General features: G+C 38.9%; 1 protein-coding gene across 1 annotated transcript in view; it reads right to left on the bottom strand.

Annotated features, from left to right (window-relative positions):
- Positions 1-14,654, bottom strand: part of LOC141129908 (zona pellucida-like domain-containing protein 1) — a 169,507-nt gene extending 154,853 nt beyond the window's left edge. The window contains exon 1 of the mRNA XM_073617942.1: positions 14,549-14,654. Coding sequence (XP_073474043.1) covers positions 14,549-14,654 — 106 coding nt within the window. The remainder of the gene's footprint in view (positions 1-14,548) is intronic.
- Positions 14,655-25,207: the final 10,553 nt, after the last annotated feature.

Here is a 25,207-nt window from a genome sequence, read left to right as displayed (position 1 = left end):
GCATTTACCAAATGATCTACGATTTGAAAAGTTTTTACTATATGAATCCAATTTTTAAAAACATTAACATTGTTTTTGTTTGCATTTGTATCATGTGGACAATTATCACAAAGGCCCTCGTGGAGTGTTGGAACACACTTAATTTAAAACCCCTGCATTTTAAAGATAAGTGCTCAGTTTGAAGCTGTGGAGCTTGGTGTAAGTGGAGCTGGATTAAGTGGGAGTTAAAAACAAGTGTTAGAGTATACAAGTCTTGCTGTCTGTTGGTGTGTGTTGCTGTCTGTTGGTGTGTGTTGCTGTCTGTTGGTGTGTGTTGCTGTCTGTTGGTGTGTGTTTGCTGTCTGGTGACTTTTCCTTTTAGTTTTTAATTTGCCTTTTGCTGTCACTTTTTAAATAGCTTTTTTTTTTTTTTTTTCTTGTTTCATCAGTCTATCAATTAAGGGGTGTGGTTAATTGCTCACAGGTGCCTATTTAACTTGTTGTAGGACTCAGTCTGAGCGTGCTCAGTTTGAAGCTGTGGAGCTTGGTGTAAGTGGAGCTGGATTAAGTGGGAGTTAAAAATGAGTGTTAGAGTATACAAGTCTTGCTGTCTGTTGGTGTGTGTTGCTGTGTGTTGCTGTCTGTTGGTGTGTGTTGCTGTCTGTTGGTGTGTGTTGCTGTCTGTTGGTGTGTGTTTGCTGTCTGGTGTTTGCTGGGTTGCATTTTGGGGACTTTTCCTTTTAGTTTTTAATTTGCCTTTTGCTGTCACTTTTTAAATAGCTTTTTTTTTTTTTCTTGTTTCATCAGTCTATCAATTAAGGGGTGTGGTCAATTGCTCACAGGTGCCTATTTAACTTGTTGTAGGACTCAGTCTGAGCGTGGTCAGTTTGAAGCTGTGGAGCTTGGTGTAAGTGGAGCTGGATTAAGTGGGAGTTAAAAACAAGTGTTAGAGTATACAAGTCTTGCTGTCTGTTGGTGTGTGTTGCTATCTGTTGGTGTGTGTTGCTGTCTGTTGATGTGTGTTGCTGTCTGTTGGTGTGTGTTTGCTGTCTGGTGTTTGCTGGGTTGCATTTTGGGGACTTTTCCTTTTAGTTTTTAATTTGCCTTTTGCTGTCACTTTTTAAATAGCTTTTTTTTTTTTTTTCTTGTTTCATCAGTCTATCAATTAAGGGGTGTGGTTAATTGCTCACAGGTGCCTATTTAACTTGTTGTAGGACTCAGTCTGAGCGTGCTCAGTTTGAAGCTGTGGAGCTTGGTGTAAGTGGAGCTGGATTAAGTGGGAGTTAAAAACAAGTGTTAGAGTATACAAGTCTTGCTGTCTGTTGGTGTGTGTTGCTGTCTGTTGGTGTGTGTTGCTGTCTGTTGGTGTGTGTTGCTGTCTGTTGGTGTGTGTTTGCTGTCTGGTGTTTGCTGGGTTGCATTTTGGGGACTTTTCCTTTTAGTTTTTAATTTGCCTTTTGCTGTCACTTTTTAAATAGCTTTTTTTTTTTCTTGTTTCATCAGTCTATCAATTAAGGGGTGTGGTTAATTGCTCACAGGTGCCTATTTAACTTGTTGTAGGACTCAGTCTGAGCATGCTCAGTTTGAAGCTGTGGAGCTTGGTGTAAGTGGAGCTGGATTAAGCGGGAGTTAAAAACAAGTGTTAGAGTATACAAGTCTTGCTGTCTGTTGGTGTGTGTTGCTGTCTGTTGGTGTGTGTTTGCTGTCTGGTGTTTGCTGGGTTGCATTTTGGGGACTTTTCCTTTTAGTTTTTAATTTGCCTTTTGCTGTCACTTTTTAAATAGCTTTTTTTTTTTTTTTTTTTTTCTTGTTTCATCAGTCTATCAATTAAGGGGTGTGGTTAATTGCTCACAGGTGCCTATTTAACTTGTTGTAGGACTCAGTCTGAGCGTGCTCAGTTTGAAGCTGTGGAGCTTGGTGTAAGTGGAGCTGGATTAAGTGGGAGTTAAAAACAAGTGTTAGAGTATACAAGTCTTGCTGTCTGTTGGTGTGTGTTGCTGTCTGTTGGTGTGTGTTGCTGTCTGTTGGTGTGTGTTTGCTGTCTGGTGTTTGCTGGGTTGCATTTTGGGGACTTTTCCTTTTAGTTTTTAATTTGCCTTTTGCTGTCACTTTTTAAATAGCTTTTTTTTTTTTTTTTTTTTTTTTTCTTGTTTCATCAGTCTATCAATTAAGGGGTGTGGTTAATTGCTCACAGGTGCCTATTTAACTTGTTGTAGGACTCAGTCTGAGCATGCTCAGTTTGAAGCTGTGGAGCTTGGTGTAAGTGGAGCTGGATTAAGTGGGAGTTAAAAACAAGTGTTAGAGTATACAAGTCTTGCTGTCTGTTGGTGTGTGTTGCTGTCTGTTGGTGTGTGTTGCTGTCTGTTGGTGTGTGTTCCTGTCTGTTGGTGTGTGTTTGCTGTCTGGTGTTTGCTGGGTTGCATTTTGGGGACTTTTCCTTTTAGTTTTTAATTTGCCTTTTGCTGTCACTTTTTAAATAGCTTTTTTTTTTTTTTTTCTTGTTTCATCAGTCTATCAATTAAGGGGTGTGGTTAATTGCTCACAGGTGCCTATTTAACTTGTTGTAGGACTCAGTCTGAGCGTGCTCAGTTTGAAGCTGTGGAGCTTGGTGTAAGTGGAGCTGGATTAAGTGGGAGTTAAAAACAAGTGTTAGAGTATACAAGTCTTGCTGTCTGTTGGTGTGTGTTGCTGTCTGTTGGTGTGTGTTGCTGTCTGTTGGTGTGTGTTGCTATCTGTTGGTGTGTGTTTGCTGTCTGGTGTTTGCTGGGTTGCATTTTGGGGACTTTTCCTTTTAGTTTTTAATTTGCCTTTTGCTGTCACTTTTTAAATAGCTTTTTTTTTTTTTTTTTTCTTGTTTCATCAGTCTATCAATTAAGGGGTGTGGTTAATTGCTCACAGGTGCCTATTTAACTTGTTGTAGGACTCAGTCTGAGCGTGCTCAGTTTGAAGCTGTGGAGCTTGGTGTAAGTGGAGCTGGATTAAGTGGGAGTTAAAAACAAGAGTTTAAAACAGGAGGTTATAACAGGGGTCATAGTACCTGTGTAGTGTGAGTATCTGAGTGTTGTCTGAGTAGTGTGTGTGGATCGTTAGTACTTGTGTATTGTGTACCTGTGTATTGTCTTGTCGTGTACCTGTGTATTGTCTTGAGTATTAGTGCCAGGAAGCTAGTTGTTAGGTAATTTGGACAGGGTAAAATCCCCAAATCCTCACCAAATTTAATAGGTACGATGCCCGGCGGGTGTGGAGAGGCGACTCTTTGTACATCTTGCCGCATGTATGCGTTCCTTGATCATCCGATCGAGGGCGAATACTGCTGTGCAAAATGTAAGCACATTGTTTCCCTGGAAGCCCAGGTTCTGAATCTGGGGAAGCAACTGTCAGCACTGAGAAGTCCCTCCATACTAAAGGTGAGCCAGGAACGTACACGGCAGGTGCCGGCAGGGGCCAGCACAGAGGTGGGTGGAGACAAAGAGGTGCAGGCACTAGCAAAGAGTAGATGGGTGACAGTCAGGAGGGGTAGAGGGGGAAGTGCCAGGGAGGCCGATCCAGGACTGGAGCATCCCAATAAGTACGCTCCATTGAGTGACATTGGTGTAACCAGTCAGGGACCAGCACTGCTGGAGATGAGGGATTCTCCTAGCTGCCAGGGGAAGAACTCCTCCAGTGAGAGTGGGGGGGCAGCAAAGGGAAAGGAAAGACAGATTCTGATGGTAGGGGACTCAATTCTTAGAAGGACAGAGAGGGCAATCTGTAACCAAGACCTGAAGCGCCGAACAGTATGTTGTCTACCGGGCGCTCGGGTTCGGCACATCACGGATCTTGTGGACAGATTACTGGGAGGGGCTGGGGAAGACCCGGCTGTCATGGTGCACGTTGGCACCAATGACAAAGTCAGAGGCAGATGGAGTGTCCTAAAGAACGATTTTAGGGACTTAGGAGCTAAATTGAGGAAAAGGACCTCCAAGGTAGTGTTCTCAGGAATACTACCGGTACATCGAGCCACACCAGAGTGGCAGAGGGAGATTAGGGAAGTAAACAAGTGGCTGAAGAGCTGGTGTAGTAAGGAGGGGTTTGGGTTCCTGGAGGACTGGGCCGACTTCTCAGTCGGTAACCGGTACTATAGAAGGGACGGACTGCACCTAAATGAGGAGGGTGCAGATCTGCTGGGAATGAAGATGGCCAAAAAGTTAGAGGGGTTTTTAAACTAGGCGATGGGGGGGAGGGTCCAGAGACAGTGACAGCCAGCGCGGAAGATATTCCAGAGGGTAGTATTGGGGGCATTAGTGGTAGGTTAACCAAAGCACAAAAACACAAGGTGAGTATAGTAGCAAGTCCAAGTTGCAATCTTGAAACACCCAATACAAGGACAATATGCGACCGGTCTAAACTATGTGGCATGTTCACCAATGCCAGGAGCCTGGCGGACAAGATGGGTGAACTAGAGATACTGTTGTACAAGGAGGATTTGGATTTTGTGGGAATTTCAGAGACCTGGTTCAACAGCTCTCATGATTGGCTGGCAAATATTCAAGGGTATACCCTATACCGCAAGGACAGAGAGGGTAAAAAAGGGGGAGGGGTATGCCTATATATCAAGAATAATGTACAAGTGAATGTGAGAGATGACATCACTGAGGGGGCTAGGGAGGAGGTGGAATCTTTATGGGTAGAGCTCCAAAGGGATGAAGCTAAGGGGAAAATAATACTGGGAGTATGTTATAGGCCCCCTAACCTGAGGGAGGAAGTGGAGACGGATCTCCTATCACAAATTGGATTAACAGCAAGGATGGGAAGTGTTATCATAATGGGGGATTTTAATTATCCAGACATAGACTGGGCGGAGGGAACCGCACATTCATTTAAGGCTCGCCAGTTCCTTAGTGTCTTGCAGGACAATTTTATGGGTCAGATGGTAGACGCACCTACTAGAAATAAAACATTACTAGATCTACTGATTACCAACAATACAGACCTGATAACAGATGTGGAAATACGGGGCAATTTAGGTAACAGCGATCACAGGTCAATTAGTTTCAGTATAAATCACACAAATAGGAGATATGAAGGGAACACAAAGACACTGAATTTCAAAAGAGCCAACTTCCCTAGACTACAAACCTTGCTAAAAGGCATAAATTGGGATAAAATATTAGGAACAAAGAATACGGAGGAGAGATGGGTTTGCTTTAAGAGCATATTAAATAAGGGCATTAGCCAATGTATCCCATTGGGTAATAAATTTAAAAGAGCGAACAAACATCCTGGATGGCTTAACTCCAATGTAAAAATGCATATAAAAGCAAAGGAGAAGGCCTTCAAAAAATACAAGGTTGAGGGATCATCCACAGCATTCAGAATTTATTAAGAATGCAATAAGAAATGTAAGGGTGCAATTAGGATGGCTAAGATAGAACATGAAAGACACATAGCGGAGGAGAGCAAAAAAAATCCCAAGAAATTCTTTAAGTATGTAAACAGTAAAAAAGGGAGGACAGACCATATTGGCCCCATAAAGAATGAGGAAGGACATCTGGTTACAAAGGATGGGGAGATGGCAAAGGTATTGAATTTATTCTTCTCCTCAGTCTTCACGAGTAAATCGGGGGGCTTCAGTAACCAAAACTGCAGTGTTTATCCTCATGACACAACACAGGAAGCACCTACATGGTTAACAGAGGACGGAATTAAAATTAGACTTGAGAAACTTAACATTAATAAATCACCGGGACCAGATGGCTTGCATCCGAGGGTACTTAGGGAACTCAGTCAGGTGATTGCCAGACCGTTGTTCCTAATTTTTACAGACAGTCTATTGACTGGAATGGTACCAGCTGATTGGAGAAAAGCCAATGTAGCACCAATATTTAAAAAGGGCCCAAAAAACATCCCTGGGAATTACAGACCAGTTAGCCTAACATCAATAGTATGTAAACTCTTGGAGGGGATGATAAGGGACTATATACAAGATTTTAGTAATAAGAATGATATCATTAGCAGTAATCAGCATGGATTCATGAAGAATCGTTCTTGCCAAACCAATCTATTAACCTTCTATGAGGAGGTGAGTTGCCATCTAGATAAAGGAAGGCCCGTAGACGTGGTGTATCTGGATTTTGCAAAAGCATTTGACACAGTTCCCCATAAACGTTTACTGTACAAAATAAGGTGCGTTGGCATGGACCATAGGGTGAGTACATGGATTGAAAACTGGCTACAAGGGCGTGTTCAGAGGGTGGTGATAAATGGGGAGTACTCAGAATGGTCAGGGGTGGGTAGTGGGGTTCCCCGGGGTTCTGTGCTGGGACCAATCCTATTTAATTTGTTCATAAACGACCTGGAGGATGGGATAAACAGTTCAATCTCGGTATTTGCAGACGATACTAAGCTAAGCAGGGCAATAACTTCTCTGCAGGATGTGGAAATCTTGCAAAAAGACCTGAACAAATTAATGGGGTGGGCGACTACATGGCAAATGAGGTTCAATGTAGAAAAATGTAAAATAATGCATTTGGGTGGCAAAAATATGAATGCAATCTATACACTGGGGGGAGAACCTCTGGGGGAATCTAGGATGGAAAAGGACCTGGGGGTCCTAGTGGATGATAGGCTCAGCAATGGCATGCAATGCCAAGCTGCTGCTAATAAAGCAAACAGAATATTGGCATGCATTAAAAGGGGGATCAACTGCAGAGATAAAACGATAATTCTCCCGCTCTACAAGACTCTGGTCCGCCCGCACCTGGAGTATGCTGTCCTGTTCTGGGCACCAGTCCTCAGGAGGGACGTACTGGAAATGGAGCGAGTACAAAGAAGGGCAACAAAGCTAATAAAGGGTCTGGAGGATCTTAGTTATGAGGAAAGGTTGCGAGCACTGAACTTATTCTCTCTGGAGAAGAGACGCTTGAGAGGGGATATGATTTCAATTTACAAATACTGTACTGGTGACCCCACAATAGGGATAAAACTTTTTCGCAGAAGAGAGTTTAATAAGACTCGTGGCCACTCATTACAATTAGAAGAAAAGAGGTTTAACCTTAAACTACGTAGAGGGTTCTTTACTGTAAGAGCGGCAAGGATGTGGAATTCCCTTCCACAGGCGGTGGTCTCAGCGGGGAGCATTGATAGCTTCAAGAAACTATTAGATAATCACCTGAATGAACGCAATATACAGGGATATGTAATGTAATACTGACACATAATCACACACATAGGTTGGACTTGATGGACTTGTGTCTTTTTTCAACCTCACCTACTATGTAACTATGTAACTATGTAACTATGTAAGTGGTTTGTTTCTGAGCATGTTGCCCTCACCTACCTGTAATTCAACAAAACAGGCAGGTGCCTGTATTGCTATGCACTTCATATAGCCAAAAAAAGAAAGTTCAGGGTAAAGTAATAATGGTTCAAATATAAGCTACATCACATGACAGGCAAAAGTGCATCAACATTAATTGGACTGAGAATGGTTTACAATGCACAATGGGAGTATCTTACAAAAGGGTTAAAAATTAAAATCAAGAACAGAAACAGTCTATTAACTCAGAATATCAACTAAACCATAGCACCATACATGATTCTTATAATATTTTGATGCCTTCAACTGATCTATATATCTGTTAGACATGTGCACACTGAAATATTTTGCTTCGGAATTTCGTTTTCGTCCGGAAAATAAATTTATTTAGTTACTCCCGAAATATGTTTTTATTTATTTCGTTAAAAAAATGCATTCGTCCAAAAATCTGAAATAATTAAGGTCGAATCTGTCATTGAAGGCTTATGGTGTCTGTCGAATGTTCTAAAAAGATTCAACGGAGCAGCTAAACTATACAACGTGTAATACAACTATAGTAGGATTCTAATGTTGTATGACACTAGTAATAATTATATGTATTAATTATTATTACTAGTCAACCAACATTAGAATTCTTCTATAGCCTATGGGCGGAGCATGTGACCATAAATGTCTGCTCGGGGCAACTGCTTAGTCGAATCTTCATGTCGAATCTTTTCTGTCTATGTCGAATATTCTTGGACTAATACAGTTAGGTTAAACACATTCAACCTTTTTTGCTATTGTCTCTATAATGTCGAATCTTTTCTCTCTATGTCGAATCTTTTCTCTCTATGTAGAATAATCTTGGACTAATAGAGCTAAGGTTAGGCACATTCGACCATAGGTTCAGTGGACACAGATCACTATTGTCAGAGTCATGTTGAATCTCCTATCTATATTGAACTGTTGTCGCAACGATAATGAAAATAAAGCATTTGTTTATGTCGGATCTTTCGGTTTTCGGATTCTGCGCGTTTGTTATCGTTTGTTAAAACGGTAACGAAAATACCCGAAATTCGGACGAAAATGCATTCGGACGAAAACAAGTGCACATGTCTAATATCTGTATATTTATTTTGTGTCTGAATTTTAGCTTTGAATTTTTTTGTATATGCAATTTTTGAGTAAAAAAAAAAAAGCATATATATGAAATAAGTCAAATAAATGCAAAAATTTGTGTCAACATTAAAGGCTTGACTAGTGTTTTAACACTTCCATACTTTATTCAAAAATACAAAAACAATGTTCTGGCTTTACATTGGAACAATACATTTTTTCCTAAAATGCATATATCTAAATTTTAGGATTTTGGAACTATCATATACCTCAAATATGTGAAAAAAGGCTGCTGCCTGAATTCAATATGTATCTGCTCTCATCTTTCCATGGAAAGTGAGAAAAAGGGTGCATGTGAAAAAAAGTATACGTATAAACAATATTAAACAATCTTCTGGCATAGTACGTGAAAATGGAAATTTTCCAGTTGCAACCTTGAGTTGTGACAAGACTATATATTTACAGGTGCACCTTACATATCTTACAAATGTCAAACTATAATAAATATATGGAATTATTGTACAGCAGTTCCAGAGAGGATGTAAAAAGCCAAAAAGAGAAATATCATTGGTAACCACAAAAGGTAACTTTTATAGCATTTTTATCACAATCATAAACACAGACATGACATGTGAATGTATGTGGACAAGGAGAGAAAATCTGGAAACTATTCAAGCAAAGCTAGAAAATTGATTTTTCCTGGCTAGCAGAAAACTATTTGTACAAGCATAAAGGTTACTTTTTTATACACTGATAATTAATACATGTATGTATGGTTAGAGAAAAGTGCTTTTTTTATCTATTGTTTTCTGGTCCTTTGTTCTTCCCTTTTATTTTTATATTCTGGTGTGCAGCAGTTTTCTGGGTCCCCTAAGAGTTAATAGAGCCATGCTGCTGGATCCCATCCTGGTAAATTAATAGTTAACAGCACCAGCCTCCCAGCTTCTGCTCTCCACCATTCATTATAGTATATATAGACTTGCCTCCCATAAAAACCTTTCCTCGTGTTTTTACAAAGGGACAGTCCTTTTGCTCTGAAATGTGTAGCCACGCGCCCTCTACATCCAGACATCATCACCCAGCCTACCAAGGATTCATTGGAGCTGCAGCCATCTTTCTGCACCCGGAATCCGCCACTGCCTATGTTCTAGCTCAAAGCCTGAGAGCTGACATTTCACCAGCAACTTCCCTGCCGAACTCTGCCATAGCCAGCCACTTGCCTGCTGAGCTCTTCAGTCCCATGATGATCGCTTGAAGGTCTTTATGGGTGTTTCCATGACATGCCTCGATCTTCCTTTTATTTGTGAGTGCATTTTCTATTCTTTTTAACCAGTTTAAGAAATCTCTACACTAAGATTGTGGTGCCTTCTTGTGTTGGTTCTGTAAATGTGCATTAGGATCTCAAGACCTAGTCCTAGAGGAGTTGCATTCATCTCCATCCAGTGTTTTCCCACTTTTCTCCTGGTTACTTCATATACCCGAAATTGGCAGTCAGGGTCAAACAATAGCTCATTTAGTTGTTTATCAATCGACTTGTGCACAACTACCCTGCTGGGTTTTTACCAAATGATCAGTGCTGTTAGCTGCTATATAGCCAGGAATACTGACCATTGTATTGTGATGGTGGGGAAGTTTCCCCGCTGTCACAATGCAATAGCTCAGTGAGAAGGATTACCCCCATCCATACTGAATGGATGAGGGAATAGGCTCATTTTCTTTTTATTACAATTTTGATTACTTGATTAAAATCCACCTGGTCTCTTGCTGTGGACTAGTAATAATGCTTGCATACTGTGCATGGAGTCAGTACAATAGTTTGCTTGCTTTTCTCTGTGAAATAAAAACACTCTATTGTTGATTTTTGGAATAAAGGCTGACTGGTGTTTCTTGTTTCTTCCTTTTCACACTGCCACTATAATATTTTGGTGGCTTTAAAGTGAAATTAATAGACTATAAATACACTATAATGTTGAGTTTTGCCTCAAAATGCAACCTAGTACAAAGTCTAAATGATTGTGCACAGACTCACTATTCATTTAGAGTATTTGTACAGTGCAGACAATTTATGCAACACTTCACATGTTGTACATTTGCATCAGTCCTTGACCTTAAGGCCTCGTACACTGGACGTTTTTGGACATTTTTACAGCTGCTGTTTTTTGGCTTCAGATTTTTTTTTCTACAGTCAATAAACTCTCCAGCATGTTATCTTATGTGTCCATGCACACATAGGCTGTTATCAACTGTTTTTGGCTGGGGTGTTTTTTGGCTGTAAAAAAAAGCAAAACTAGTGTGTTCTGAGAGGAGTGTTTCAGCTGTAAAAACGCCAAAAAACGGCAAAAAAATGCAGAAAACCACAGAAAAAACACAGATAAATGCTCACAAATGCGACTCACCAGCATTTTTTAACGTTTTTGACACCATTGATAAAAAACACCTATCAACAACAGCGCTAAAGAATGCTAAAAAAAACGCCAAAAAATGCTATTGCAAAAATGCTTAAAAACATTGAAAAATTCACTGCAAAGCTACTGCCATTTTTATAACATCCAGTGTGCATGAGGCCTAAGGAGCTTACAGTCTAAGGTCCCTATCTTACATGCAAGCATACTAAGGATAATTTAGACAAGGACCAATTAGTTGATCAGCATGTCTTTGGAGTTTGGAAGGAAACTGGAGTACCCACAGGAAACCCACACAATCACAGAAAGAATATGCAAAATCCATGTAGGTTGTTTCCTGGTTAGAATTTGAATTGAGTACCCTAGAGTTGTAAAGCATAAGTGCTGACCATTAAGCCACTATGCAATGTTGATGTTCTTCTTTTGATTAAATAAATGCATTTTAACTATACTAATAAATACACTCAAATGTTTGGATGTAAAGTGGTACTAAACACACACTGTTTAATTTATATTGTACCTTCTATTTCTGTATGGGGATGATGGCACTGTAAATATTTTAATTAAAACCAAAATCTAAGTACCTTTTTCCTAATCGATATATAGCTGTCACACTGACCCAGATCTTTCCCAGCCTGTCTGCATGGAAACATAAGAAGGAGGGACTTCTAGTCCTCCGCTGCTGGTTACATGTTCAAAATAAAAAAACAGCCTTTGGAATACAGAGTAAAAATAAATAATTAATATCAATAAACTGTTTTAAATTGTCATATAAATATATATCTTAAATCAAATATTTATTATTTTTTGGCAATAACATGGTGTGGGTGGATTTCTGGTAGTCACAGACTGTGTCACACCCCTTCAGCCTGTGTTTTAGAATAAGAGGGAGGCGAAGCCCCCATTGATCTACATGTAATAGATGCGACAGGGAGGAAATGCTCAGCATAGAAACTCGCTGAAAACTGAGCTTGTGCACAGCTGCCACTACAGCTGCAAAATCCCTAGCTAAATTGAGAACATGAACAGAAGGTGGAGATAGAGAGCGGCAGGATCAACCAGGTTTTTTGCAGAATACAGAAAACAGATCTCATAGTGACCGAGTGAGTATCAACAACATCTAATACAGCATTTATTGATAGTTTTTTTATGACGTGGGTTTAGTGACTGGTGTCTTTCCTGTGCAAAAAGTTCTTCAATAGTGTTTATGTAGTAATATCCTCTTTCTTAATTTTTTTTCAGTCATAAATTATAATCAATGCACGATGAAATGGGAAAACCTGAAAAATACATTAATAGAGGAGGTCTGAATCAACATGGAGTAGCGGATTGGACTAACATTTCAACCTACACAGCCAAAAGGTGCTTGTACTAGAGAATATCTACAAGGTGCTTGATATTATTACTGCAAGGATACAGTAGCTAAATGTGCCCCCTCCAATAGTTGAAATCTTATTTTGTCAGTATCTTACTGAATTTGTCTTAAATTCTCCAGTTCCCTTTGGGAGTGTAACAAACAAGGTGCCATGTTGCACAATCAGTTCACTTACCCCATGGAACAACAACTATTAGGAAGAGTATGTCAATTTAATTATTATCAATTCACAGTCTTTAAAGGGACCCATGAAGATGCCTTATAAATGGACAGGTCTTGGACCCCAAACAAAACTGGCTTTTATCACAGATATTATTATGGTAATAAGGGATTGCTTGGAAATCCCATGCTTCCTAAAAGTTTAAAATCAATGGAGCATAAATAAAAAGCCCAAGGGAATGCTTTTGGACACATTTCTAAAAGGTATTGCAATTTTGGCTTGCTTGTTTACATCCAAAAGACGTGACTTCCAAGTTGACAACATTGGCCTTCCACCACTAGCCTGGTGGCGGCCACGCATAAAGGTTGGGGATTGGTTACTTTCTTTCCATCCTCCCTTTTTTCCTACTTTGCTACATTCATTCATCTCCCACACACTTTTTACTCCTATTTCCTTGTTCAGGCCCCCACTCCTTTATTATTCCCCACAAAGATCTTTTCATTTCTACGTGTACTCTACTTTTATATACATTGTGGGTTTTTTTTAATATACTTTTAAGCAGAGAGCAATATGAAGTCAATATTATATATAATTTATAAAATGGCAAAAATAAAATGAATTCATACCTACAATCTTTAAATATTATAATAAATATGAGTTACTGTGTCCTACTAATGTAAGAGAGCTGAAGATTTTATACTAGCATTCAGAATGGAAATTGAAATGGGTTTTCATATAGATTCAAGGACACAGAATTATAGTCTGTATCAGTATTTTACCAGTCTAGCCAAGTTTAATAGAACTTTCTACAATTCTCCAATTCCCTTTGTTTCATTTCCAAATAGCAGGTTATCAACCACTGCAATTCTTTTCCTCAATGAGGGCGATTTATCATGATTTTAATACCTTGGAATCTAAATCTTATAAGAACACAGGAAAGGTTAAGCATGTACACTTTTTGAACTTTAGCTATGTGTTGGAACCCAAATTCAGTAAAATAGTTTCAGGTGAAAACTTTATATTATATTCCATATTGTTATATAAAGATTCACTTTTCATCAACAAGTATATTGTTTTTAACAATAATACCACATGTGTAGATGAGAATCTGATTCAGCTTGACATCTCCAACAAAAGAACCTTAAAGTACAACCAAAGGCAAAACTTTTTGTTTAGTTTTAGATAGAGGGGAGAGGAATTAGAACGCTTGCTAGTTTTTATTGCTGTCTGTGCCCCCCATTAAGGAGGTTCATCATCTCTATTTGCCTTGTTTACTATTATCATTGAAAGAAAATCACAAATTTAGGGTTGTCCCCAGAAAAGTAATTGAGGGGAAATCTTCCATTGGGGACACTAGTTCCAAAGACCTGGGGGTCCCCAAGACATACTCTTAATTTGCAGGAATTTCCTCTCACTTCCTGTTTGGCTATGGGACAGGAAGTGAAGGGAAATCTCTGCAATGGGAGACAGAGGGCGAAAATAAATCTGACAGGGGTTATAACCCTCCCTATCCGAAATGAAAAAAAAGTTTTATAGTTTTTTAGATATCTTTAAAACAGTGAAGGAATACTAAAGTTTTATTTTTCTTGTCTGCAGTCTAGATCAGTAATGTTTCGCAGCTGGAGTCTATTACTACTATGGTTTCTGCATTGATGCTTATAGTGAAGGTATTTCAGTGTACATTTTGCAAGTAAGTGTCATAATATTATGCACTTGAACATTTACTATTGTTCCAGTTTTCAAAAACAATGCAATTTTTGTAAAATCAATGACAATTTATGTAAAATTAACTGAAAGTTTTAAAAAATAGCAAAAAGAACTAAAATATCAGCCAACTAGCCAATGTTTTTGTTATCTGGCAAAACTTTAGTTTAAAAAAAAATGGGATTGATTTACCGAAAGAGTAGAGACTATTCCTTTTCAAAGTAAATGCAAAATACAGTATTTAATGTAAAAAATTACAGTGATCTGTATTATAGTTCTTTTGAATTGGTAATTATTTTGGGGAGCATGGGGACAATTTATTCAGATCATTTTTTTAAACGTACTAAATAATTATTTGATATTTTTCCCTTTTATTTATAAAAATAGGAATGTAATTCAAAATCTTTGGACTGTAGAATGCTGTGGGTTATTTTTTTGGCAAGGGAAATAGATTTAATGAATTTAGCCTTACAGGTTGTCTGGTTTTAAACCAACATTTCCTCCTGAGTACAAATCCTCCAAACATCTCTTACCTGGAAATCTGCTATGTTGAGTGGCATCGCAGTTGTATCCATTAAACTGTGCATCCACTGACATCATGTAAGCTGACAACAGCAGTAACAACCATATTGATTCCATGGCCAAGCCTATCAAAATATAATCAGCACAAAAATGATCAGACCACATCATTATTTAATGGTTGGTTACTTTAATTTATTACAGTAACAATACACTGTTTCTCCATTGATCTGTGTTTACAACACTACTACTTTCTAATGCAATTACCAATACAATAGATTACCAAGAGCTGTATTAAACACTGTGCACATGGTAAAATGCATTTTGTTTCTAAGTAACACTATATTTAAAAAAAGACAATATATTTTAATAATACATTTAATAATATATTTGAAGATGAAGACTGGTCTACAAATAAAATGATGCATTAAACATTCAGTAGCATTGTCACTACATGTATTGCAACTCTATGTTAATTCTCTTGTACATATGTTTGATAGTCTTTTAAGTTTAACATTATGACATTTTCTAAGTACTGGATTTCACTGAGGGCCAGGGAAGACCTTTTTTTTAGTTGTTCATAACACCTCCTGGGCACCAGTGGTGCAAACGAACCTGACAGTAATGGCTGTTATTCTGAAAATGGGATCCGTTTTTAGACCCCAGATGCTGAAGGGGATAACAGGTGATCTACACATTCACGATGCTCTTACTATGGACATTACAGCCCATATGCGACTGTTAGGAGCCCCGAGCTTATTGATAGGTTGAGCCATTCAATCAATTATTCAATGTGACCAAAGTAATCCAAATAAATAGATATCATAAAACTAAGACCCTTAATTTGATCAATTTAAGTTCCTGATTGATTTCTACTTTGCCAAAATGATTGATTGTGCTGAAAGCTATGTACCTTAATATAAACAGAGGTGGAAGATTTTGGATCAAAAGTGAAGGCGCAAAGTCATTATTGTAAGTACACCTGAAAACATTAGGAAGGTATGAGTAACTAATGCAGCAGAGCCAAAAAATCCCCTCTGCCTGGGCCCCTTAACCTTAATCTTTAATTGGGCAGATGTACAAAAGTGGCAGGTCTCCTGATTTGCATTTTCACTATAGACAGTCCCTTCCATTGTATTTATAGATGAACCACAAAACGAGTAAGGTAATTATGATAATGTAATCTTAAGGTGCTATGGCAAAAACTGAAGACACCACAATTAGACATACATAGTAGGTGAGGTTGAAAAAGTCCATCAAGTCCAACCTATATGTGTGATTATATGTCAGTATTACATTGTATAAACATTATTCTGAAGTGCTGGTATTGCCAGATTTTCCATCCAGCATTGTTTACTTATTTGTTTATTTGCTGAAAGAAGTAAAAATATATATTTTTTTTGTTTCGATCCTAAAACATAATATGTTAAGAAAAAAAATATAGAAAACCATCATAAATAACCTTTGAACTAGCGAACATGGCATACGTAAACACTCAAGATATTTAACTACATTTGTAAAAACATATTAATTACCATGAGTGTGTCATACGTGTGGGAAAAGGCATCTGCTAAACCACACACCAACATACAGTAAATATTATCCATACAGAATAAAGAAGCACCGATGGATAGAACACATCATAAACGCATTCTTATAAATGAACCTCGAATTATCCATATCACACTTGATTCAATTTTCATCATTTTTAAGATTGAAAGTCTTATTATGTCATATTTTAGCATTCTATGTACAAATCTCAAAATGGGCAAACTATAGTAGAACAATATCAATGATTCACCAATGAAAATAAATGAATTAAATAGCTCTGAGAGAATTTAAAAGTGATTTTCTTTCAGGTGTCTTGAAAAGATTATTCAGCATTGACTGCTGGAACATTTTCCAATTAAATATGTTACTGGACAGAGAAAAATTAGACTAAATGAAATTAGAAAAGAAAGAAAATTAAAATGAAAGTTTATCTTCATCTTTAAGAACAAGTAGATAGATCTTTGGATGTGCTGAATAAGACTTTGGATTTCATGCGTGTGCTACAGTATAATTCTTCACCTTGTCTGAGTAAATTAAGTCTTCACTTACATTTTCATCACAAACATCAGAAAAGTAAACAAGATAGCTATAGTCTATTGAAATTCACAGCATGTGTGATTCCAAATCAATATCATCCTATTAGAAAGTTGTTCTAGGACTTGGTTTCATTAGTGGAAACTGTCTCTGTGGAACATGTAATGTAAGATTCCCAGACACCGTAAAGAGACTGTTACACATACAGTTACAGATGTATTGATCTGAATTGTCATCAAAAACCAGCCAAAGACCAGAAGGTAGCCTTCTAGTGATTAGCCAAGCATTACATGTTTCTGGTGATATAGCCACATGTAAAAGATGGTGAAGCTGGTGACAAATATCAATATGACAGCTATAATTGTTATCTTTTGTATTGCATGATGCCACACTATTTATAATACAAAGGGTCCATTTATAAAAAAAATGGCTATGCCAATGTCTAAAAAACAAGTCAAAAGTTACAAATACCTGTAATGGTTGTGATATGTGTGAAATTTCAGTTTCTATTTGTTCCCTTTCACATAATGAATTCATAGTGAATTCAATCCTAAGAGAAAAAAAACATAAACATTTGAACAAAGGAGTTAAAGTGGAACTTTACTCTAAAGGGGAGGTTCGGCTCTATGCCCCCCCTTCTTCTTTTGGAACTTGTTTTTTTTTGGGGGGGGGCTGGGTGGCTACCTGGTGTTGACATGTGCTCCTACTTCCAGTGGGATCACCTTGGCAATTCCACCAGAGGTTCCTTCCCCCTCACCCTGCCCGCAACCTTCTGAGACACATCATAGGTCCCAGAAGGCAGCAAGATCATTTACAAAGCACACCACAGCTCACGCATGCACAATGGGGAGTTGGCTGTGAAGCTGCTAGGAGTCACAGCTGGCTTCCCAAAGTTAACATGATGGTGATGGGGACCAGAAGGCTGGCAAAGAACCAGCCTAGGTGAGGACAGCGCTGGAACCCTAGACAGGTAAGTGTCCTTTCATTAAGTCGGCAGCTACAGTATTTGTAGCTGCCGACGTTAATTTTTTTCAAACAATATAAAGATACTTTTTAACCACTTGCAGACCTACTCACGCAGACATACTGTGGCTGGTTGGCTCTCCTGCGTGAACTAAATTACTTGTACTACAGTCCGTACAAGGAGGATAGTGGGCACTGGCAGCCTGTGATCACCTTGCACAGGCAGAACAGGGAACTGCATATGTAAACAAGGCATTTCCCCATTCTGCCTAATGACATGACAGAGATCTTCTGTTCCCAGTGATCGGGAGCAGTGATCTCTGTCATGTCCTTGGTAGCCCATGCCCCCTAGAGTTAGAACACGCTGAGGGAACACACTTAACCCTTTGATTGCCCCCTAGTGTTAACCCCTTCCCTGCCAGTGTCATTTTTACATTGATCAGTGATTTTTATAGCACTGATTAATGTAATAATGTCACTGGTCCCCAAAAAGTGTCATTTGGGGTCAGATTTGTCCGCTGCAATGTCGCAGTCCAGCTAAAATTTGCAGACATTACCAGTAAAAACAATAAAAAACAATAAAAGTCCCTAAATCTATCCCGTAGTTTGTAGATGCGATAACTTTTGTGCAAACCAATCAATATAAGCTTATTGTGATTTTTTTTTACCAAAAATATGTAGAAGAATATATATCAGCCTAAACTGATGAATAAATTAGTTTTGTTATATTTTTTTTTTTTGGATATATATTATATCAAAAAGTAAAAAAAATTGTTTTTTTTTTTTTTCAAAATTGTCAGTCTTTTTTTGTTTATAGCGCAAAAAATAAAAACCGCAGAGGTGATCAAATAGCACCAAAAGAAAGTTCTATTTGTGGGTAAAAAAGAAGTATAATTTTGTTTGGGTACAGCATTGCATAGCTACGCAATTGTCAGTTAAAGCAACGCAGTGCTGTATCGCAAAAAATGGCCTGGTCATTAAGGGGACAAATCCTTCTGGGGCTGAAGTGGTTAAAGAGCATTCTACTAATGGAGAAAATAACACTATAGATTAAAATAACCAAATATAAGACTGTTTTCTTTATTGGATGAATGTCCTTTAACCCATCTAGTCAAATGTTCTTAAGGCTTTTTTCTCTTAGGATCTAACGTTAAGAAATATTACATTAGCCCTGAAAAAGGCAACAAATGGAAACTGACACAAATGTTACAAACATTACGGGTATTATTTGTGGCTATTGCATTAATGCTGAGATATTGGAGAGTGAGTTTTTAATAAATAGACTGCAAAATGTTGTTGCACATGTTAAAAAAAGACAAAAAGTTGAAATCTATTTTTATATGTCCTACTTCTAAGTACAGTAAATGATACCAACAAGGTATATGTGTTCTTGCCATTAACTAGTTAAAATTCTGGCCATGTGGACTTTTATGGTACTGCCATAGACACTACAACATACACTATGAATTTAAAATAAGATTACTTTATTACATCAATCAAATAAAACACATCAAATGATACTGTGCCAAAAAGAAAGGCACTAAAAGCTCTAGAAATCTAGCTCTAGAAATCTAGAACATAGAGTTTAACCAGTTCTTCTCAAACTGGTTTGGTTCTCTCCACTTCTTCAGGAGTATTTAAGAGAGCAGGGTATGCAAAACCCAGGAGGGAGCCAGCACACTGAGGAGCACAGGAAACAAAGCATCCCTGGCCGATATATACACAAGGGATTCAGTTTGAAAAAGTACCACATCCAAGAGGGGTTCTAAAATATTCCAAAAGTTCCTAAAGGGTGCAATGGACAATAAGGACCCAAAACCATGACACGAGTCAAATGTAGCAGCTCCACAGCATTGTAACCACCATTGTATAGATATCTCTATCAAGAGCAAGATGTAGTAAGCTCAACAGCAACAAGGGGTCAGCGGTGCAGAGAATTAAATCCCAAACAATACAAATGAATATGGAACCAGAAAACCCTATGGTTTATAAGATGTGACCCAATAATTCCTTAAGGATCATAATACATATACTCATCCATCACCACCTGTGGCATCAGCGGGTGAACGAGTACATGTATTATGATAATACATGTAATAAACCTTAATGCCGCGTACACATGAGCGGAATTTCTGACAGAAAGAGTCAGATGGGAGCTCTTCATCGTATATTCTGACTGTGTGTATGCCCCATCAGACTTTTTCCGTCGACGATTCAGATGGACTTAGATAGAAAACATGTTCTATATTTTTTCAGACGGAACAAATTACTATCGGAAAAAACGCTTGTCTGTATGCTGTTCCGATGCACCAAAAACGACGCATGCTCTGAAGCAAGTACGAGATGGAAGCTATTGGCTACTGGCTATTGAACTTCCATTTTCTAGCCCCATCATACGTGTTGTACGTCACCGCATTCTGGACGGTCAGAATTTGGTGTGACTGTGTGTATGCAAGACAGCTTGAGCGGAATTCCATCTGAACTCCGTCGGAAAAACCTTCAGAGTTTATTCCAACAGCAAAACCGGTCGTGTGTACAGGGTATAAGGCTTTACAACCACTTTCATTTCCCCTTAACCCCTTCCCGCCGACCGTACGCAGATATGCGTACTCGGCTTTCCGGGGTTATACTGGGATGATGACCGCAGCTGCAGGACACATCACGGTACTGTTGTTTTGAGCGGGCAATCGGCTACCCGTATATAACAACCGATGCGGGTAAAAGCCGCTCGGCTGTTATACCGGAGGAGCGGGAGGGGATATCCCCCCCTCTCGCCTCCTCCCGCCGCTCTTACCGGGCCTCCCGTGCGATTGGGAGGCCCAGTGTCCAATTGGCTGCCTCCGGCGGCTGTGGGCGGGCTGGAACGAAGCCATGGGCGGCTTTGTTCCAGCCTTCTCAATGTAAACGCGGAAGCGACGTCATGACGTCACTTCCCGTTTACTCGGCTGCCAATGGCGGCGAATTTTAAAAAATACACAGTGTTCAGAATCGCCGTTTTCGGCGATCTGAATACTTTGAAGTGCAGAGGAGGGATCGGGGGTCTTTTAGACCCCCGATCCCTCCATAAAGAGTACCTGTCACCACCTATTACTGTCACAAGGGATGTTTACATTCCTTGTGACAGCAATAAAAGTAAAAAAAAAAACATTTTTTTTTAAACACAATTTACAAGTCTAACAATAAATTAAATAAATAAATAAATAAAAATTTTAAAGGGCCCCTGTCCCAGCGAGCTTGCGCAGCAAAGAAAACGCATACGGAAGTCGCGCCCGCATATGTAAACGGTGTTCAAATCACATATGTGAGGTATCGCCACAATCGTCAGAGCGAGAGCAATAATTCTAGCCCTAGACCTCCTCTGTAACTCTAACTTGGTAACCGTAAAAAAAATTTAAAACGTCGCCTATGAAAATTCATAGCTACCATAGTTTGTCGCCATTCCACGAGTGCGTGCAATTATAAAGCGTGACATGTTTGGTATCTATTTACTCGGCGTAACATCATCTTTCACATTATACAAAAAAATTGGGGTAACTTTACTGTTTGGATTTTTTAAAATTCATGGAAGTGTCCCTTTTCCAAAAATTTGCGTTTAAAACACCGCTGCACAAATACCGTGTGATATAATATATTGCAACAATCTCCATTTTATTCTCTAGATTCTCTGCTAAAAAATATATATAATGTTTGGGGGTTCTAAGTAATTTTCTAGCAAAAAATATGGATTTTAACTTGTAAACACCAAATTTCAAAAATAGGCTTAGTCATGAAAGGGTTAAACCTCTTTCAGTAAGACTAAAAAAAGAATGACATTACACTAATATGCTCCCTTTTCCATGCTGAGCCACATCTGCTTTCTCAGTGGTGACATTTTTTTTTAGTGATTTTGTAGCAATATATTTTCTTTTAAATGCCTTCAAAAAAATATTTTTTAACTTGTTTTATTGTAAATGTGCACAAAATTTGACATACATGCACAATATAGTGTTGCTGTCTTGGAGACAATTCAGGAACAAGAGATAACACGGTATAGATCCAACCATATAAAGTAAGGCAACAGGAGACATGCCTTGCAAAAGTGAATTTTAAAAAGGATTGTGCCATTATCCCAGAACTAAACAGAAGAAACCTGTACAGCCGCCTTTAAGCTAAATACACAGTGTCACTGTGTTCACCTGAATTGGAATAAAGTACTTCAACCAAAAGCTTGAAGTACCACTTTATTATCAAAAACATGGCACAGTCATAGTATATATTTTAGATAGTATCACATAATACATAATACATACGTTTCTTATGGTTCAGGGTCAGAAATCAATCACTAGAATCCTGGGTAGCTAGCAAAGGACCCCAGATCTTAAGAAACTTCCTTAGGTAACCTTGTGCCTCATACTGTATGTTAGTTTATATAATGGAACATTTTGGTTGATTAATCTCTTCCACATACCAATATGTAGAGGTACATTGTGAATTGACTGCAAAGCTATAGTTTTCCTTTGGCCATTGTGGGGATATCTAAATCCCTGAAAATGCCAAGCAGGCACCACTTGGGGCTACAAACATCGAGCATATCAAAAGTAGCAGAAATAAGACCAGAAAGGCCTAACCTTGACACAGCGCCAAACCATGTGTAAGATGGTACCTGATTCAGTTTCATACTTATGACAGATGGGGGTAGCCCCCTTATGCAGTTTAAACAGGTGTTTTGTTGAGTGTAGTAGACCCTGTGTAGATATCATAATTGAATCAGCCTGTCTTTAGCTGAAATCACTGTACCAGATTAGGAATTGAACAATTTCCACCAATCTCTCAAAGAGAGGTCAGGGATGACAGTAGACCATTTGCATTTTAATGAATTGGGAGGATGGTTTCACCATGTGTAAGGAGTAATAAATAGAGATAAGGCATGTGTGGTCAGGACAGAGGAGGTCCTGCTCAAGTTTAGAAGTAGTAAACTATAAATTATGAAGTCCAAAATGAGTTGCAAGTATCGAAAGTGCCATAGGGATCGGATTTGTAACTCTTGACATAACTGTTAAATAAATTAGGCAGTACCCCCATAATATAATTGGTGGAAATATGTCACACCCCGTATTGCCCACCACAGACCAGCAGTAAGGATGAAAAAGTGGAGCAATTTAGAGTTGTACCATAGGGATTGGTTGGGTGAGTGCAGGTGGTTAGATTCAGTCAATAAATTAAGACAATGACTATATGTCTTTAAGGACATACTCAAAATTGTGATACCCATTATAGTGTCAAGGGAGCTCCTCAAAATGAGATTTGTCAAGATTTCATATGAGGAGACTACAGCTGCCTCCATGACAGCGTCAGCATTATTTAGTTGTGAAAATAACCACCAGTGTATGTATACTAATTGTGCACCATAATAATTGAACCGGAGACCAGAGAGTGCCAGGCCTCCTCCTGTGATAGGGATTTGTAAGGTCTCTAACGACAGTCTAGGCATTTTAGAGTACCACAGAAAGGTAGAAGCCAGGGATTGAGTTAATACAGGCATACCCCACTTTTAAGTACGCAGTGGGGTTTATTTACTAAAGCTGGAAAGTGCAAAATCAGTCTCACTTCTGCATAGAAACCAATGAGCTTCCAGGTTTTATTACCAAAGCTTAATTGAACAAGTAGAAGCTCACAGGTTTCTATGCAGACGTGAGTCTGATTTTGCACTTTCAGCTTTAGTAAATAAACCCCATTGTGTACTTAAAAGTGGGGTATGTCTGTATCATGAAATATATTCTTGGAAACATAGATGAGTGAGTTGGATAAAATATACAAATTATTAGGTTGGAAAACCATTTTAAAGAGATTTACTAGCCCCATTAAGGGTAAAGAGAGTTTATACCACTAGGCTACTTTGGTACAGAAAGAGAAAATACAAGGTGAGAGGTTATTATCATAACATGGAATCACTATCCTGTATATGTATGAATGTATTGAAACATAAAGTGGATACGATCATTAGGCACTTATCAGGGGCAGACATACAGGGGTCGCAGGAGTCGCCATCGCGACCGGGCCCCATGCTGTGATGGGCCCGTGTGGGCCCCCTGTATGCCTAGATACGAGGAGTGGCAAGGGCGGCTGAGACTGAGCTCCACGATCCTCAGCCAAAGTGCAAATCGGCACTGCAGGGAGCTGGTCACACTGATTACACCTAAAGTGAAAGCCCAGTGTCTGCTGTGCTCTTTGTCTCCCCTACAGTGCAGTACCCGGCAGGCAGAGATAAGGTAAAGGATTGACGTTTTTTAAAAGGCTATCTGTATGTATGTGTGTTTATATGTGAGTGTGTGTGCATGTATGTATGTGTGTGCATGTATGTATGTGTGTGCATGTGCATGTATGTATGTGTGTGCATGTATGTGCATGTATGTATGTGTGCATGTATGTGTATATGCATGTATGTGTGTGTACATGTGTTTATATATGTGTGTGTGCCTATGTTTATATGTGAGTGTGTGTGCATGTATGTATGTGTGTGTGTGTGCATGTGCATATATGTATGTGTGTGCATGTATGTGCATGTATGTATGTGTGCATGTATGTGTATATGCATGTATGTGTGTGTACATGTGTTTATATATGTGTGTGTGTTATACACACACACATATAAACACATGTACACACACATACATGCATATATTTCATGATACAGACATACCCCACTTTTAAGTACACAATGGGGTTTATTTACTAAAGCTGAAAGTGCAAAATCAGACTCACGTCTGCATAGAAACCTGTGAGCTTCTATGTGCATTTATATATATATATATATGTGTTTATATATGAGTGTGTGTTTATATATTTGTGTTTATACAAGTGTGTGCTTATATATACAGTGTATGTGTGTGTGAATTATGAGTGTGTGTTTATATGTATATGTGTGTGTATTATGTGTGTGCGTTAATATATGTGTATATATGTCCATGCTCAGACCGCTTTTCAGAGGCATTTGATAGACGGTAAAGAGGCAATATGTTGTTAAAATAGATGATAAATCAGAAAATACAAACAGTGCACAACTAACCCAACAAACCCACCAACAACAACAATACAGTATATACAGCAAGGGGCAGTACCAGAATCACAGATGTCAGCCAGGCCAGGGTCATACTCGGCAGGTCAGCAGGACAAGGGATATTTCAGAAGCATAAACATTAGCCAAGCCAAGGTCATACACAGGAAGATCAGTAAATGAGGGACAGGGAACCAACTGGACAGAGAGGGGATGGATTGGGCTGAAGGGTACAGGAACACAGAAGGGATTGGGTCAGGATAAGCACAGGAACAGGGTCGGATGCAGGCTCAGGATCAGTAAACAGGCAAACAAGGTCAGGGCTCAAGGAGAGAGATACCAAGGCAAGCATGTGAGGGCTTGCTGGGTATTTATGGGACTGACAATAATTGTCTTCATGTAACACCTGAGTGCAGGGAGTGTTGTCTGCTCCATACTGCCAGGATCCATCCACTGGTGGACGTCAGTACTGTGGCCAAAAGATTAAATAACACCAGCAGGGAAAGATTGTCCTGACAGTTCCAAACTGCCAGGAGACACCTGCTGGTGGACCCCAGGACTGCACGCCAAATGATATATCTTACCAGCGGAC

This window comes from Aquarana catesbeiana, linkage group LG02 (assembly GCF_042186555.1).
Source record: "Aquarana catesbeiana isolate 2022-GZ linkage group LG02, ASM4218655v1, whole genome shotgun sequence".
NCBI lineage: Eukaryota > Metazoa > Chordata > Amphibia > Anura > Ranidae > Aquarana > Aquarana catesbeiana.
This window is presented reverse-complemented; position numbering and strand designations above follow the sequence as displayed.